This window comes from Periplaneta americana, chromosome 9 (assembly GCF_040183065.1).
Source record: "Periplaneta americana isolate PAMFEO1 chromosome 9, P.americana_PAMFEO1_priV1, whole genome shotgun sequence".
Classification (NCBI taxonomy): Eukaryota; Metazoa; Arthropoda; class Insecta; order Blattodea; family Blattidae; genus Periplaneta; species Periplaneta americana.
This window is the reverse complement of record NC_091125.1, coordinates 101,407,587-101,425,739: the sequence shown is the minus strand read 5'-3', so window position 1 is coordinate 101,425,739 and position 18,153 is coordinate 101,407,587. Positions and strand designations below refer to the sequence as shown.

At 33.6% G+C, this 18,153-nt stretch overlaps 1 protein-coding gene across 4 annotated transcripts in view; it reads left to right on the top strand.

Annotated features, from left to right (window-relative positions):
* LOC138706319 (leucine-rich melanocyte differentiation-associated protein) overlaps positions 1–18,153 on the top strand; it is a 202,295-nt gene that overhangs the window by 55,457 nt on the left and 128,685 nt on the right. For all 4 annotated transcript variants that reach the window (XM_069835457.1, XM_069835453.1, XM_069835456.1 and 1 more), the window contains exons 4-5: positions 6,060–6,186; positions 12,746–12,836. In XM_069835457.1, coding sequence (XP_069691558.1) covers positions 6,060–6,186; positions 12,746–12,836 — 218 coding nt within the window. The remainder of the gene's footprint in view (positions 1–6,059; positions 6,187–12,745; positions 12,837–18,153) is intronic.

Here is an 18,153-nt window from a genome sequence, read left to right as displayed (position 1 = left end):
GTAAATTATCTCCTTAAAAGAAATGTATATAAAAGTCTAATAGCCTATTGCATGTTTGTGGAGATGAGATTTCTCAAAACAGATAGATACACATGTTACATACAGTAAAACCCCTCTGAACCGGAACCAGGCTTAACCGAAACAGTGGAGTAAAAATGTATACCATATTTTTTGGACTTTAACAGGTACTTTTTTCTTAAGAAAATACTGTCTAAAATGTAACTGCATCTTACGTTCCCTATTTATTTATTTATTTATTTATTTATTTATTCTGGTGTAGTTAAGGCCATCAGGCCTTCTCTTCCACAACACCAGGAATACAAATACAATAATAGAAATAAACAGAAAAAAATACACTATAATATACAAAGTAAAGCTACTCAAGAAATAAAGAGAGAGAAAAAAAAACACTATAAACAAAGTAAAGCCACACAAAAATATACAGGTTGCAGTCACACAAACTTTAAATGAGTGATTAAGTATCATAATTAATTCCATCCTAACTAATTAACTAACATAAACAAGAAACTTGCAATTTTAATCTAGGTTAAAAAAGAAAAAGAAAAAAAACATAAATCAATACTTCTAGCAATACCTAAAAAACATTAACTAAGACAAAATTTTCCAATTTAATTTTGAATTGTGATAAAGTCCGGCAGTCCCTGACATCATTAGGTAACGAATTCCAGAGGCGAGGTATTTCTACAGTATAGGAAGATGAGTATAAAGACGTTCTATGATGAGGGATAGAAAGAAGTGCTTGATGTCGGTTTCGAAAAGTTGTAAGAAATTGAAAGCGCGATAACAGATATTTCGGAGTAGAAGTATGCATGATTCTAAACAGAAGAGACAGTGAATGTATTGTTCTTCGTTTCTTCAGACGCACATGAAAGTAACTGGAGGGAAGGTGTTATATGGTCAAATTTACGAGTATTGCAGATGAATCGTATGCACACATTATGAACACGTTGTAGTCTCTCAGCTAAGCGTGAACTTACATTAGTTAGCAAGGAATCGCAATAATCAAAATGGGGCATTACAAGCGTCTGAATAAGATTCTTTTTTAGACTAAGTGGTAGAAATTCTTTCATATGAAACAAGGAGTGAAGTTGAGAAAATATTTTTTTGCAAATGTGTGTTACTTGAGTGTTCCAATTTAGATCGCTATCCATAAAAATGCCAAGATTTTTAACGGTTTCACTGTATTTAACAATAATCCCATTCAATATTATATGTGGTATAGTACTGCTATCAAGAGTGCTTCGTAGATGATTATGCCCCATTACGATTGCTTGCGATTTCTCTGGATTTAACCTTAATCCAAATTTGTGTGCCCACAGTGAAATCGAATTCAAGTCTTCGTTTATTTTGTTTACTGCGTCACTAGTCTCGTCAGGGTGGAAATGCAAATAAATTTGGAAGTCGTCAGCATACATATGGTATTTGCATTGTTTTATCATATTAGTCATGTCATTAATATAGATCATGAAGAGTAAAGGTCCGAGAACTGATCCTTGTTGAATTCCAGATTTCACGACACACCATTTTGAAGAATAATCGCATGCAATGACACATTGTTGACGGTCACGAAGGTAGGATTCAAACCAAGTAACAGAACTTTCAGAAAGATTCAGAAGTCTTAATTTACATAATAGAAGGTCCGTGTCAACTGTATCAAATGCCTTACTGAAGTCAAGTAATGTCAGTAATGTTAATTTACGTTCATCTGTGGCTTCACATATATCCTCATTCACTTTTAGTAGTGCTGTAGTCGTACTATGTCCATTTCTGAACCCGGATTGGTATTCGTCCAATAAGGCATGTTCGGTTAGATAGTTCATTAATTGTTTGTGAACAATACGTTCCAGAGCTTTTGATAGAGCAGGTAGGATACTAATTGGACGGAAATCATTTGCACATAATGGGGTTTTGATTTTAGGGATCGGACGGATAAAGGCTTTCTTCCAGAGGTTCGGGTAGGTAGAAGTTATGAGTGAGGCGTTGAATATATGTGTTAATGTCGGCAGTATTATGTCCAATATTTTCTTCAATAATATTATACTAATATTATCCACACCTTCAGCTTTAGAAGTAATACGTTTTATTGCCGCTCTTACTTCAGTTTCTGTGAAGTCTGTCTATGTCTTTCTATGTCTGTCAGTGAATACCAGTGAGATAGCTACCGGTAATGTCTTGTTCTTATTCTAAAGCAAGGCTACAAATAAGTATGAATGTTCTTTAAGGAATGCAATAGGTAGAAAAATCTGCTTTCCACACCCTCTGTTCAAGGGTTCACATTGATCTCCTGTCAAGTGAAAGTTATTCTATGTTTATGGTACCTTTTGCTCCATCTAACTCCTACCCCCCAAGAATTGTGAAATAAGTTACGCAATTCTTAGTGCTCATTGTGTTAAATTATTTTATGAAGTGTGTAATATTTATTGAATATTATTTGTTGAAATTCATTTGTTTGTTATATGATAGTCTTAATTTCATGACTTACCTGTTTAATTTCGACTGTTGTGTAGCAGAATCACGAACTTCGGTTTTGTGTATAATAATAATAATAATAATAATAATAATAATAATAATAATAATAATAATAATAATTTATTTATTCTGGCGAAGTTAAGGCCATCAGGCCTTCTCTTCCACTTAGCCAGAAACAAAAGAAGCTGATACAATTTTACTAATATTTAAAGAACACTAATAAAAATGTATACAGTCATACAAGCACAAGTTGAGTAAATTAATGCAAACATACTAAATAATAATTACAAAATAATATAAGGCTAGAAGTTACATTCAATAATATGCAAGTGGCAAGTGAACCAATATTACAAATTACAAGAATAACAAATTCAAAATAAATTATAACTATGCAAATATATATATATATATATATATATATATATATATATATATATATATCCACACACACGTACACACAAAGGAGAATTAAACATGAATACTGGTCACATGTTTAAATAATTCACTTTTAAATTGCAATATCATTCGACAGTTCCTGAGGGAGCTGGATAGGAAGTTCCAGAAACGAATTGCTGATACTGTGAAAGAGGAAGAATAGTGAGCTGTGTTATGGTAAGGCATTGATAATAAAGGATCATTTTTAGAATGAGTATCCAATTGTACCCAGAATCACAATCTGTTGATGAGATTTATAATAATGAACATTATTCGTAATGCATCCAAAATAGCTTCCGAATTTCATTGTCCCAAAGATATTCCCATATTATTGCAAAGAAAATAATCTGCTCCTTTTTCACCCACAAGAAGCATATTCCAGCTCCTGTTAAGGAAGACGAAATATTCGTTATTAATTATTTGTGTAATGAAATTGGTAACATAGTATAATATTCGTGTAGGATTATGCGGACCATGATAAAGTCTTGCATGTAAAATATTTTATATAAGTGAGAATATTTTCTCGTTAGTTCAGTATTAAGTTGTTCAGAAAATGCATTAAAATTATTTAAGTATGTACGGTCCTTACTGTGGCTCATGTAGCTGGTGACTTTTCATCTAGACAAATCAGAATTTGTTCCCGGTCAGATTCCATAGGATTTGTAGTGGAAAGCAATTGTGAGGTAGATAAAAATAATTTAAAAAGTAAAATTAATAACGAGATGTTCCCTGTGTTGTTGACAAACACAAAGCTTAAGTTACACATGAAACTTGAAATATAGTAAGTAGGATGACTCAAAGTTTTTTGCAAGAGACTTTTTTAGTTTTCACATAATTTCATATCTGCTCAAATATTGAATATTTTAGGGCTACATGTTGGTTTCATGATCAGAAAAGGGAAATCTATCTGCTGGAGCCATTCTTCAACTTTTCTTGGTAAATGGATTCCTTCTCTTGCCTCCCTCCCCTACTGTTGGAAACAGAGTAGTTATAGTTACAAAACATGAAATATTTCTGCATCTACAACATTGTGCAAAGATAAAAAAATTCGCAGCATGTTGAACACTGTTATAGTTCAAAGCTCACTTAACTGATATGTTTATTGATGTGTTGTACTCTGCATGTGATGAATATTATACTATATATTGAATTTTGTAGTGAGCACCGTATTACTCGTGTAATATGTGCACTTTTTTCCATAATTTTTTTAATAAAAAATTCAGGATGGATATTATGTGCGAGGAAAAAATTTTAGGAGAAAAAATCATAACTACCTGACATCCCACATGAGAATCATAGCTGGTTTCTACATCAGACATTCAAGTAATATTGAAAATGATCGAGTGTACGACTTCGAGAGCATCAATATATCGAACACTTATGAGCAGCAATAATTTAAAATGCGTAACATACGAAATTAATAAAAATGTAGCACAGTATAATCCAAAACTGAATACAAATAAAGTAAAAACTAGCTATATGCCTACTTATGTGTATTACCACAGGTAGCAATTGAAAATGTAGTACATACATTATATGGGGATTTTTTTCCTACATATTGCTGTCAAAAATAGGGATGGATACATTATGTGATGACTTCTATTACACGAGTAAATACTGTATGTGAATCATCATCATCATCATCATCATCATCATCATCAATTCATCTTCATCATCATCATCATCATCATCATCATCAGGGCTATTTCTCTAATAAAATATTTCCCAGAGCACACACTTTTTGGCAGGATAAACTAGTGATATGCATCTTGTGAGACTCATCTAGAGATTACAGAATGCCATATTGTGGGGAGCAGTATTGGGAAAAGTATTTTGGAATATCATTTGGGTGCATTCCAAGTGAAAAATATCTGTGCCAATTAAACTTAAGAGATATGAGTACTGTGAAAGACTCATTGCTCACTTATAAAGCATATAATATAGTTTACTTCAATAATTTTTGTGATATATATATATATATATATATATATATATATATATATACATATTTTTTCGTTTCTAAATGTTTATTTATTTATTTATTTATTTATTTATTTATTTATTTATTCTGGTGTAGTTAAGGCCATCAGGCCTTCTCTTCCACTACACCAGGAATACAAATACAATAATAGAAATAAACAGAAAAAAAACACTATAAACAAAGTAAAGCCACACAAAAATATACACAGGTTGCAGTCACACAAACTTTAAATGAGTGATAAAGTATCATAAATAATTCTATCCTAACTAATTAACTAACTTAAACAAGAAACTTGCAATTTTAATCTGGATTAAAAAAGAAAAACAAAAAAAAAAAAAAAACACAAATCAATACTTCTAGCAATACCTAAAAAACATTAACTAAGACAAAATTTTCCAATTTAATTTTGAATTGTGATAAAGTCTGGCAGTCCCTGACATCATTAGGTAACGAATTCCAGAGGCGAGGTATTTCTACAGTATAGGAAGAGGAGTATAAAGACGTTCTATGATGAGGGATAGAAAGAAGTGTTTGATGTCAGTTTCGAAGAGTTGTAAGAAATTGAAAGCGCGATAACAGATAATTCGGAGTAGAAGTATGCATGGTTCTAAACAGAAGAGACAGTGAATTTATTGTTCTTCATTCCTTCAGACGCACCCATGAAAGTAACTGGAGGGAAGGTGTTATTTGATCAAATTTACGAGTATTGCAGATGAATCATATGCACACATTATGAACACGTTGTAGTCTCTCAGCTAGGAGTGAACTTACGTTAGTTAGCAAGGAATCGCAATAATCAAAATGGGGCATTACAAGCGTCTGAATAAGATTCTTTTTTAGACTAAGTGGTAGAAATTCTTTCATATGAAACAAGGAGTGAAGTTGAGAAAATATTTTTTTGCAAATGTGTGTTACTTGAGTGTTCCAATTTAGATCGCTATCCATAAAAATGCCAAGATTTTTAACGGTTTCACTGTATTTAACAATAATCCCATTCAATATTATATGTGGTATAGTAATACTATCAAGAGTGCTTTGTAGACGAATATATATATATATATATATATATATATATATATCATGATGATGATGATTATAAATATATTTTGTACTGTTCGTGAAATTATTGGTTACGTTTCGTAATTTATTTCAGATTCTATGTACTTCATCATCTGCCACGGTTAAAATTTCTGGACTCCAGAAGAGTTACTTCAGATGAAAGAAAAATAGCCGAACATAGAGGGAAGTTTATGAAGATCATTCGTCCGGATATTTCACCAGTAAGTATATTGAAATTCCTCTACATTGTCACTGTTACAAGCAGATAATTTCTTCTCCTTTGAAATAAAAATTTGTGAGAACCTTTGTTTTTAAGAATAATTAGGATAACCTTCAAAACAAAAAATAGAATGTCGTCGTTGTTATCATCATCACATCTTCATATCATCTTCTTTGTCTATTCAAATATAAGGCCAATGGCTTGTTATAGTCTCGATGCTGAATTTTTAGCCCACTTCTTTTTAGGACGACCAAGGGACCTTTTCCCTGGTATATAGAAATGAAGCATGGTATTCTATGTGAATCCATAAATTATACATGATCTTTCTATTAAAGCTGGTTAACTGTTTGTAACTAAAGTTTCTCCACAATTTTTTTTTTAATTCCAGCAAATATGTTCTGCTGTTGCTTTCATAAATTTCAATTCATTGACTGTAATTCGATGTATGTCTTTATTTCTCATTCTCCATGCCTCATTTCTATAACCTAGTTCAGTTTATTCTTGTGGGTCATTATTGGAAATAGTTTACAATGGCGATTTTCTCCAGGTTTGAGACGTTTTCTTTAATGCATTTTGTATTACGTAAATAAAGTAACAAGTCTGTTGCTGTAGTTTGTTTGGAAGAGAGAAAGATTTCCCAAGGAAATTAATTATTAAATTTATTATACACAATTATTTCTATTTATAGTTGGAATTTTGGTCTGAAGTTTTCAACCCTCTGTGACCAGATAACTTCACAGGTGGTGTATCCTTAATTCTGAAAGGATACAAAACCTTGGCTATAAACTGATCACAAACCTTGTCAAGTTTGGGTGAATTTCTGCAGCAACAGTTAAGTGTTAGTGACAATATTGCTCACATAATGTACTTGAACCCCTGGGATGGCCCAGAAGGAGGTGGAATGGGAATTTTCTATAGACAATAACAGTCCTTTTAGGACTATAACCTGCTAGGAGGAAGAAGAAGAAACCATATAGGCAGTGCCACTAATTCTTATGTTTGACCTTCACCTTGGAGACTTTCTTGCCCTAATATCACATTCCAAACCTCTCTTCTCTGTAACTGTCTGGTTTTAGTTTATGTTTACTTGGAGTACATGCAGTCTGTTAAAGTCACGTTCAGATTTGTATTGCTACTTCTGTTGGTTAATTTATTGTGAAGTTGTGTGATTTCTACAACCATACATCCTGTTGCTTTGAAATTTTACGTAGCCAGAACTGAGAAGTTTAATATTCAGTGTACCATCGAAAATTGGGACAAACCACAACATGACCTTATTTCTTTATTCATATACATAAATGAAGACAAAAAAATTAAAGAAATATTTTCGTCAACATTTTACAAATTAAGAAAGAGAAATAGCAAGGGAATGGCGTGTCACTTCAATTTGAAGAGTTCTGGTATTGAAAAATAAAATTGTACATTCATCAGTCACGAAATTCCATTATTTTATCTTCGACAATGAAACATTCAAAATAAATTCGAAAATGGGTTTGTCTTTCACGTTTTATCATGTGGAAAGCCGGCTGTTCAGCTGTGAAAAATGAAAATCTGTGTCTCGCACATGCATAATGCTTAGGTTCGTTCCACACTAACACAGTAAAAAGAAAAGTGTAAAAGATATATACCACATTTGCAGCAAGAATACGCAATGAAGACTAATGTGCAAGTGTTTGTAGACCTAATGTTTTTGATATTCACAATATTTTTCTTCACCTAGTGTGCAACCAGCCTTATTAATACTGGGGAAACATGTAAGGGAATGAGTGTTTTATTACTGATGTTTTTAAAGTGATTTCCATGTTTGAATTGAAACTTTTTCTTCACATTTTGTTTGTTTAAATGCCGACTTTTTCATGATTTGCATATTTAATAACGACTTTTTTCACGATTTATAAATTTAAAAATTTTTTTTTTATAAATTTCAGGAGTTTTATTTACCGACTTTGATGTATTTTATTCACCATTTTACTCATAACGTAGGGTCCACTTAGTCCACTGTAGCCTTCAGTCACAGTTTCTTCTAATAAATGAAGGGTACTTTGATTGGTGCTCACTATAGATGCCTGCTTCCACTAGCCAGAGTTGAGGAGTGGTCAGTATATATCGTAAAGTGAGTCTTGTGCATCTGGTATTGATAACTTTCATTTGCTTCGTTTAGGATTTACGAATGTACTGTATAAAAGAATGTGTTCCACATCATCTTCATGATTATTGCACCATAGACAAATAAAGTCCACACCTGTGGAGTAACGGTCAGCACATCTGGCTGCGAAACCAGGTGGCCCGGGTTCGAATCCCGGTCAGGGCAAGTTACCTGGTTGAGGTTTTTCCGGGGTTTTCCCTCAACCCATATGAGCAAATGCTGGGTAACTTTCGGTGCTGGACCCCGGACTCATTTCACCGGCATTATCACCTTCATTTCATTCAGATGCTAAATAACCTAGATGTTGATACAGCGTCGTAAAATAACCCAATAAATAAAAAAATAAACAAATAAAAATCTTCGGATTTACAGTCAGGGAGATATCTTAGTCCCATCCTTGATCAATGTTAAACTGTTGCTATTAAATGCTTGGCTCTGGTAATGAAGCCATTAGCTCTCTCGCTCTCCAGTATCTCTGAGTGATGGATCCAGCAGGTAGTGTTTCACAGGTGTGAAGATGTTCTTCAGCCATTTTCTCTTGTTTGTTGCACAGGGAACAATTTGGAGTTGTATAGATACCTAATTTGTTTAGATGTTTCACTAAATAAGCATGTTCTGTAATTAGTCTAAATTTTGCTACGGGGTGTTTGTGGAATGATCTCTGGTTTATTGATTAAATTATTCCATTTTTAATCCTTAACTTGTTTGTGTATAAATTCTGTATATTTGTCTTTATACAGTGAAACTTGTCTATAACAGAATCACATGGTACCATATTTTTTTCCGTTGTGCACAGGTTTCCGTTGAGTACAGGTTAAGGTAAAATAACTCCCATTTTACATACCTATTGTGTACTGGAGTTGTGTAGAGCATCTAATGGTGATATTCTGCTATTGTTTTGATGAACCATAAGCGCATAATAAAATGTTGTTGTTGTTTTCTAATGCCAGGTGTTTGACAATAATAAAATATATTACACTATAACACTCTTATTACACTTTATCGAACTTCACAGAAGAAATGGTTATCAGTTAGCTTTTCACTGTTTTACGTCTTTACAAGGGAATGCATTATTTGCAAAGAATTACTGGACTCAATTGTGGAAATAATTAAGGATTGTTTTCTCTGAACATTCTTTGACTCACATTACACTACACAAACATACCCTCACAGGAAACACAAACAAAAGGTGCCAAGACCAACAACAACGAGTTCTGAAGATTGCCAATAGCGGGCTGAAACATGTTAACGAGGTAATGGGTAACATTTAACACAAGAAAGTCAAATAATACGTTTTCCGAAGTAATTTAATTGTGGAAATAATTGAGGTTTGTTTTCTGAACGTAATTTGTTATTTCTAATTTATCTGCTACCTCTCTGGCTTTCTGTTGCAGAATAGGTTCAGGCACACTGATTCTTTTTTCTGCCTTCCTCTTAGTTTCTGCATACGATCCATATACACTATCTTATTATTGTCTATCATGTGATATCTTCTTCTGCCCCAAACTCTTGTCTCGTTCATCATTCCTTCCAGTGCATCTTTCAATAGGCAATTTCTTCTCAGCCAATTACTCAACCAATTCCTTTTCCTCTTCCTGATCAGTTTCAGCATCATTCTTTCTACACCCACTCTTTCCAACATAGCTTCATTTCTTATTCTGTCTGTCCATTACACACGCTTCATTCTTCTCCATATCCACATTTCAGATGCTTCTAGTTGCTTAAGTTTTCTATACGGAATAAAAATCAGAAAGGAGAAATTGGTGTGAATATAACTGTATGAGATGTGATCTGTTCTGGCTGTTTAAAATGCATTACATAAAGATGCCATTAGCTGCAGTGTTGGTTGCAAATGTGTTGCCGGTTTCTGAGTGTTACCAACTTTCTCATTTCCAAATAATATACTGCTATGGGCTGTGGCTAGGTATCCATTGAAATATTTCTTTTGGCGTTTACTTAGTTATTTTTGTATAGGAATGATTCTACGTGCATACACAATTGATGCAAATAGATGTATCAGAAATTTGGGAAACACATTGAAGAGCAGCATTAAGAGCCAAAAGTTCGGTACCAAGACTGGAGGAAGATGAGCATTGTACGAAGTAACTTTTTTTTAAATTTGGTATGTAATACCCAGCTCTTAATGTCCCATTATCAGGGTTTCGTGATTCTTGTATATAAATGTGAAGATATCAGACTGTGCTTTCACCAACAGAGAAATAATCTTTGCAATATTGGAACTACACATTTCTGCAACTTCACAAGTGAAGATGAAATACTTAATAGCATGTTAAAATATATCTACAGATCTTGGTGGAAAAGAAGTTCGAATTTCATAATTACAGTAAAATCACCATGAGATGCTGTTCAAGGGACCGCATGTAAACCGCATATTAACTGGGACCAGTATTAGGCGGGTATACTAATTTTGACTTATATACAGTATCTATTAGCATTTTTCTTTATTGAAATACATGATTCATGAAAGGTAATACAGTATTACTCCATTATGTAATTACTGTACTGTAATTACCTCAAAGACATTTACAATACTTTGTACTTTACTTAATCCTTTCGAAAAAAGTCATTCACTCCTACGCTTACATCCTCCTGATGTCGCAGCTGCAGTGATTGAGTCGCGATTTTTTAATCATCATCATCATCATCATCCTTCACGAATTAGGCCTCTGTAGACCTGTTTCGGCCCCATCTAGCAGTCTTCTTAAAGGTCTTCCTGGTCGACGATGTCCTCTAGGTTTATACTGCATCATAATTTTTGGGATTCTTGAATTTTCCATTCTTCTTACATGATCTAGCCAATTGAATTTGTATCTGCTGATTTTTTCTTCTACTGACTCTACTTCTAATTGTTCTAAAATTTCTTCATTCCTTTTTCGGTCTAAAAGAGTATATCCTGCTGTTCTCCTCAAAAATTCGATTTTTTAATACCATCCTTAATGTTGATGATGCGATTCCTAATGAATCAGAGAGTTGTTTATGATTAAGAGTACTGTTTTCATAGTACTTTCGTAAGATTTTCAATTTTTCCTATACAGAAAGCGGTTTTCGTTTAACACTCATTGTAATCACATTCACAGACACTTCAATACACTAAGGACAACAAACTGACCAGCAAAAATTTCCAGAATTTTATTACAGCCGACTGAGGAACGTTGTTTGAGAAAGGTTAGCAAGAGGGTGGGGTATTGTAACTGTATGTAGGCTTTAAGCGCGCAAGTAAAGAGTCGAATAAGAGAGCGTAACAAGAAGGTGGGTTATTGCACAGTATGAAGGTTTAAATGCGCAGGTAAAGGGTCGAATACCAGCACTTTTCAGGTTAATAGCACGAGTTCAATGGCCAAAATGTTTCATTACTGTTACAGTAAATTGTTGAAAATTACATCGAAAATATTCCACAAAAATAGCGTATTATGTGTGACTTGAGTGCAACAGACAGGGTATTTTATAAAGGTGCTATATATGAAATGTGCAGGGGCCGGACAAAAAAAGCGTATTACACGGGATAGCATAATAAGCGGGCGCATATTATCGAGGTTTTACTGTACTTTCAAAATATTGTTTTTCTTTCTTTATATATTTAGGCCATTATGAATGATTATTCTAACTGGTTCTTTTGGCTTAAAGAATGTTTTCACCCCCACCCCAAGAATTGTTTTTCCATATTATATTTCATTTTATCTTCAGAGAAGTAAATTAATGATAAGATACGCAAATTGCCCATTTCATGTAGTTGGTCAAAGACCGTGACCATTAAGGGAGCTATTGGAGCAATAGTAACAGTAACAGGCATAATTAAATGATTCCATCAGTGGTTTTCGAATGCTTCCTTTTTTCTTCTCTCATGGCAGATTATTCCAAATCCTGGTAGAATTAAAATACATACTTCTGGATGTCCAAAATATTGTACGATAAGGTACTTATCAAGGATTACATACTAAAATAGTAACAAAAGGATTATGATGAGGTATAATCTTATTTATTATTTCAGAAGTATTCTCCATCTCATTCTTCTGGGCATTTTATTAAAACTACGAGTAATGATAATTTTTTTTATTATGTTTTTTTTTTTTTTTGTGATGTTTGAGTTCTTTCTTCTAATCGTAATCTTATTTATTATTTCAGAAGTATTCTTCTCTGACCATTCAGCCATTGTCATCAAGCTGGTTGCTGATGTTTTCGTAGATTGATTTAATAATTATTCCAGTAAATGTTATTAGTTCTAGAAGAGTGCTGTTTGGTAGTGGAATAAACTGTTTTGCTGCTGCTATTTGTGATCTTATTTGTGATGTCTCGAGTTCTGGAATCAGTATACAAAAATTGCATGGAACTTTTCGTCCCTAAGACAAAAGGTGCAGGCTTTTTACATGTTCTTAATATGTTACTTGTTTCATAGGTATCTCACCATGAAGATCTTTATGGCAGCAGTCCACCATCTTCATATACTCCTTTGCCGGTATCAACAAGAGGAATAGGTGATCATCAAGGTAGGCTAAATATTTATACATTTTTCTCTCCAAACCATATTTCACAGTGAAGGGTAGACAGAGTAATCAAACTCCTTCCTCATTTTGTGACTGTATGAAATCTAGACTAAAGATTGTGAAACTGCAAGAAATACTGTTTCCTCTCTCCCCCTTTCTTCTCTCTCATTGTAATTCCTCCCTCCTTTTTTTTATTCTTTACTTTCTCATTATGGGAAAAGTGGTTTCAGGCATGCTCTTAAACTATAGTTTTGTTCATATACAGTAACTAAGAGGCAATTTAGCTTCTGGAAATGTGTAATGATGCACATGAAATATAGTGATTCTTAAAAATGTGGTAGGTCATTATTTGGAATGAAGAACATGTAAGAGATATAGGCCTAGACGAATTGAGGTCTAATACTTTATTTCTTTCCTCACACTACTAAGATTTATTTCAAATCATCCGTCCTCAAGTGAGGTTGACCAGTGGGATCCGGAATTAACAAACATAAAAGATAAAGGTAAATGAAATGAGCAAAATAATGATTCGATTTGTACATTAAAACAAAAATTTACGTGTTAACATATAGATGATAGTGTAGAATTTGAAGAGAGGCCTTCAGAATGTCCATTACAATCTTCTGAACCTCATAAAAGGGAATTTGAAAGGATTTAAGGATATCACATGTAAATTTTGGTAAACAACGCTCCAAATAGTAAGCCTGTAACATCCCAGTTGTAAAGCAAAATGCCATATTTTTCACTGAGGTATGGAAGATAAGGTACATATTTAGCTCGCTTGTCATCATTCATCTGCAGTGCTTGATTTGTGTCTCGTTCAAAGCAAATCATAGAGTGTAAGACCATCACTTTCTGGGTTCTTCTATTGATGGCAATTATATCGACTCTTCTATGAGAATCATCTTCAGACACACAATGAATCTCTTCATGTACTTCCCATCCTCTGTTTCTTAGCAGGTTGGCAATTGCTGTACGGGCACGATGGTGTCTGTTGTTACGCAGTAGCTCTCCCTTCTTACAGAACCCGAGTACGTGGCCAAGTGAAATGAAATAATTATGTGGTCGGCATGTCCTCCTGTCATAAGAGTTAATTATTACATAATAGTAATAATAATAATAATAATAATAATAGTATCTCATTTTATTATTATTATTATTATTTTAAACTATTCACTGTGGGCTAAAGCAAGGAGATGCACTATCACCATTACTTTTTAACTTTGCTCTAGAATATGCTATTAGGAAAGTCCGGGATGACAGAGAGGGTTTGGAATTAAGAACGCTGCTTGTTCATGCGGATGACGTGAATATGTTAGGAGAAAATCCACAGACAGTTAGGGAAAACGCGGAAATTTTACTTGAAGCAAGTAAAGCGATAGATTTGGAAGTAAATCCCGAAAAGACAAAGTGTATGATTATTTCTCGTGACCAGAATATTGTACGAAATGGAAACATAAAAATTGGAGATTTATCCTTTGAAGAGGTGGAAAAATTCAAATATCTTGGAGCAACAGTAACAGATATAAATGACACTTGGGAGGAAATTAAACGCAGAATAAATATGGGAAATGCTTGTTATTATTCGGTTGAGAAGCTTTTGTCATCTACTCTGCTGTCAAAAAATCTGAAAGTTAGAATTTATAAAGCAATTATATTACTGGTTCTGTATGGTTGTAAACTTGGTCTCTCACTTTTAGAGAGGAACAGAGATTAAGGGTGTTTGAGAATAAGGTGCTTAGGAAAATATTTGGGGCTAAGCGGGATGAAGTTACAGAAAAATGGAGAAAGTAACACAATGTGGAACTGCATGCATTGTATTCTTCACCTGACATAATTAGGAACATAAAATTCAGACATTTGAGATGGGCAGGGCATGTAGCATGTATGGGAAAATCCATAAATGCATATAGAGCGTTAGTTGGGAGACGAGGGGGAAAAAGACCTTTGGGAAGGCCGAGACGTAGATGGGAAGATAATATTAAAATGGATTTGAGGGAAGTGGGATATGATGATAGAGAGTGGATTGATCTTGCACAGGATAGGAACCGATGGCGGGCTTTTGTGAGGGCGGCAATGAACCTGCGGGTTCCTTAAAAGCCATTTGTAAGTAAGTAAATATTGAGCAGAGAAACAGACCTACTACAAATAAAATTATTATGAGTTACTAGGGTATACTTACCTGGTGCTTTCACCTCATTTGAAACATCTCGCATATTTTTAGAAATTACATTATTGTCGTGATATTGTTTCAAAGTGAGATTGTATGGAACGTATCTTTCCTGTACTAAAATAACTAATTTATCCATATACTAAAATATTACTTACCTGGGTGCTTTCACCTCATTTGAAACATCTCGCATATTTTTAGAAATTACATTATTGTCGTGATATTGTTTCAAAGTGAGATTGTACGGAACGTATCTTTCCTGTATTAAAATAACTAATTTATCCATGTACTAAAATATTACTTACCTGGTGCTTTCACCTCATTTGAAACATCTCGCATATTTTTAGAAATTACATTATTGTCGTGATATTGTTTCAAAGTGAGATTGTACAGAACGTATCTTTTCTGTACTAAAATAACTAATTTATCCGTGTACTAAAATAACTAATTTATCCGCTCATCGGTCAGTGAACAAAATGAAAAGTAGCATGGCAGATGGTGTTCATGCCTTTTTATATAAAACGAATGAGACGGGCAAATCACTGGTTGTCCAAGCATCAGGTCAAGTTATTTCTACTATGGCTACAGATGAAGTTAAGTTTCGAAAATACATACTATTATTATTCTACCATTAATATTTGATTATAGTATCTTATATTATTTATTTTATTACTAATTTCCCTGTATAATGTACGTTGTGTTGGCAGAGTTTAAGAACTGATTTAATTTTTTTAAAGGCAGCCTGGTAGTTTTCGTTTTCCCTACTACAAGCCAAACAAAGGGAAATTTCAGGACTGACTATACAAATTTCACTGGGTTGCATATAGTCATATGAAGGAAGGATTCTGCAAATGTTGTGTTTTGTTTGGTCCTGCAGCCAGTCCTGGAATAGGTGTCAGATGCTAAATTTGTCTGGTGAAGGAGCCGTTGCAAAAGTTGAAAAATGCTCTTGTAGATTTTGAACTCCTGAATCTACTCAGTTCTGCATATTTGCAGCTGAAAACCTGTTGAGTTTTTGAAAACCCATGAATCAAAAGATAGCAGGGCAGTTAATGTTTTAATTGATGAGAACATAGCAGCAATAATCGAGGTAAACAGAAAAAGATTGATTCCAATAATAAAATCAACACTATTCTTAGCCAGGCTTATTATTTACCACTAAGAGTTCATCGTGAAAATGATCCAATCAATGCTTTTATCTCAGTCAAGCCACTTCTGTCAGGTAGACTTATTCAGGGCGTTCTTCGAAGTCTTCTACATTTTAGAATAGATGTAGGAGATAAAGATCTACAGAATCACATTGAGGGAGGAAACTTCAATTGTATCATGATAAGCCCTACTATACAAAATGAATTAATTTTATCTACTGGGCAAGTTACTTGCATGATTATAATCAAAGACATTTGTCATACAAAATATTTATTTTAGTTTTATGTTATGACACAACAAACATCAGCACAACAGAGCATAAGACGTATCAAATATTTGAATATGAGGATGTTATCAGAGAAGAATTTTATAGTTTCGTGTCAATGACCTTAGCAAAATGTATAGATATAAAGGGGGTAATTGAGCAGAAATTGAAGATATTTATGTCCTAGACAAGGATATGATGGAGGATCGAATATGTTCAGGGAAATTTAATGGTGCACAGGCGCTCATTTTAAGAGATGAGTCACTGGCACTGTACACACATTGCTTTAATCATTCATTCAACCTGTGCATTTCTAAATCTTGTGATGTGCCATACATAAACAATATGATGAGAATTGCTGGATTCAATTTCTATATTTTTATCAGTATCATTCAAGAGAGTGGCTATACTGGACACTATCATTCTTTATGAAGCAAACACTCTCTCTTCATCGAAAGACACAATTGAAATCAATAGGTTTGTTCCAGCATGGTTCAGAATTATTCTGAACTGCCTGCTCATGCACAGTAGCTGAATGTGTGTTCCAACAAGACTAGAACTGATTTCGAACCGATACTGAACTCCCAGTTTCCTGTTCCAAAGAGCTTCAGAACTCGTTCAGAACGAGTGAAATTGGTTCTCGATTAAGAGCAGGAACTGGGAGTTCTGAACTGCTGATACATGCTCAGATGGTTTAATCTGAAGTAATGGTTAAAATGGGTCGAGACTGGACAGGTTAAAATAAAAAAAAAAAAATAGTCTATTGTGAGTGATTTGGAAGATAATAGCAATATAATTTACGAATAATTAAGTTCGGAAAATTAATAATGATTTTAATAGAGAAAAAATCCGAAGGCCATGAAAGAGGAGTTCAAGAAACGTTCCAACAACATAATTTCCCAAACTAGTTCTGACACCGTACACAACTGGCACATGCATTGAAAGAAGTTCGGTATTAGTTCGGGACGCATTCTAAATTGCTTGCTGGAACAAACCTATAGTATGCTACAAGGAAGGTTGATCATCATGATTCTGTCATTATGTTTCAAGAACTGTTTCCTTATAATGTGACTGTTCTTGCAGAACTAGAGTATGACCATGATGTTAATCAAATCTGCATGTTTCAATTCTGCAATCACATGAGGTGATTTTTTGATTGCATTAGAACTTCTTGTTCATTACAATTGCAATTACGCAAGAACCTGCAAATTCAAAAACAGTCTTTGAGCTGCTATCTCAAATGTTGAAATATTTTAATAAATATTTTCACGGACATGAGAAGCATTGCTGAAAACTTTTAAAGTTATTTTTTGTAAATGTTTCCCAATGAGTCACTTCAGTATCAATTGAAGTAGCCATATCAAGAATATGTAGCTGGCAAATCAATCGAGTGAATTTCATATCAGATATCCTGAGAATTTAGGTGTACAGTATTTGTATCATTTGTTGACCAAATTGTCATATACTTGAAATATATGTTAATTTTCACAAGTGTCGTCACTTGAGGCGCTTATTCCATCCAATTTCAGTAAACATGAAGAGAAAATTTTAAATGCGCAGCACATATTTACAACAGAGATTCGATGGCAAATTCCACAACAGACGGAACTAAGAGCAGAACTCGTTTTTTTTTTTTTTGAGAAAAAATTGGGATGAAGTTATACATACTCCAAATAATAAATATTATGACGAAATCGTCGTTAACATAAATATTTTGTTATAGTTTTTAGAAAATT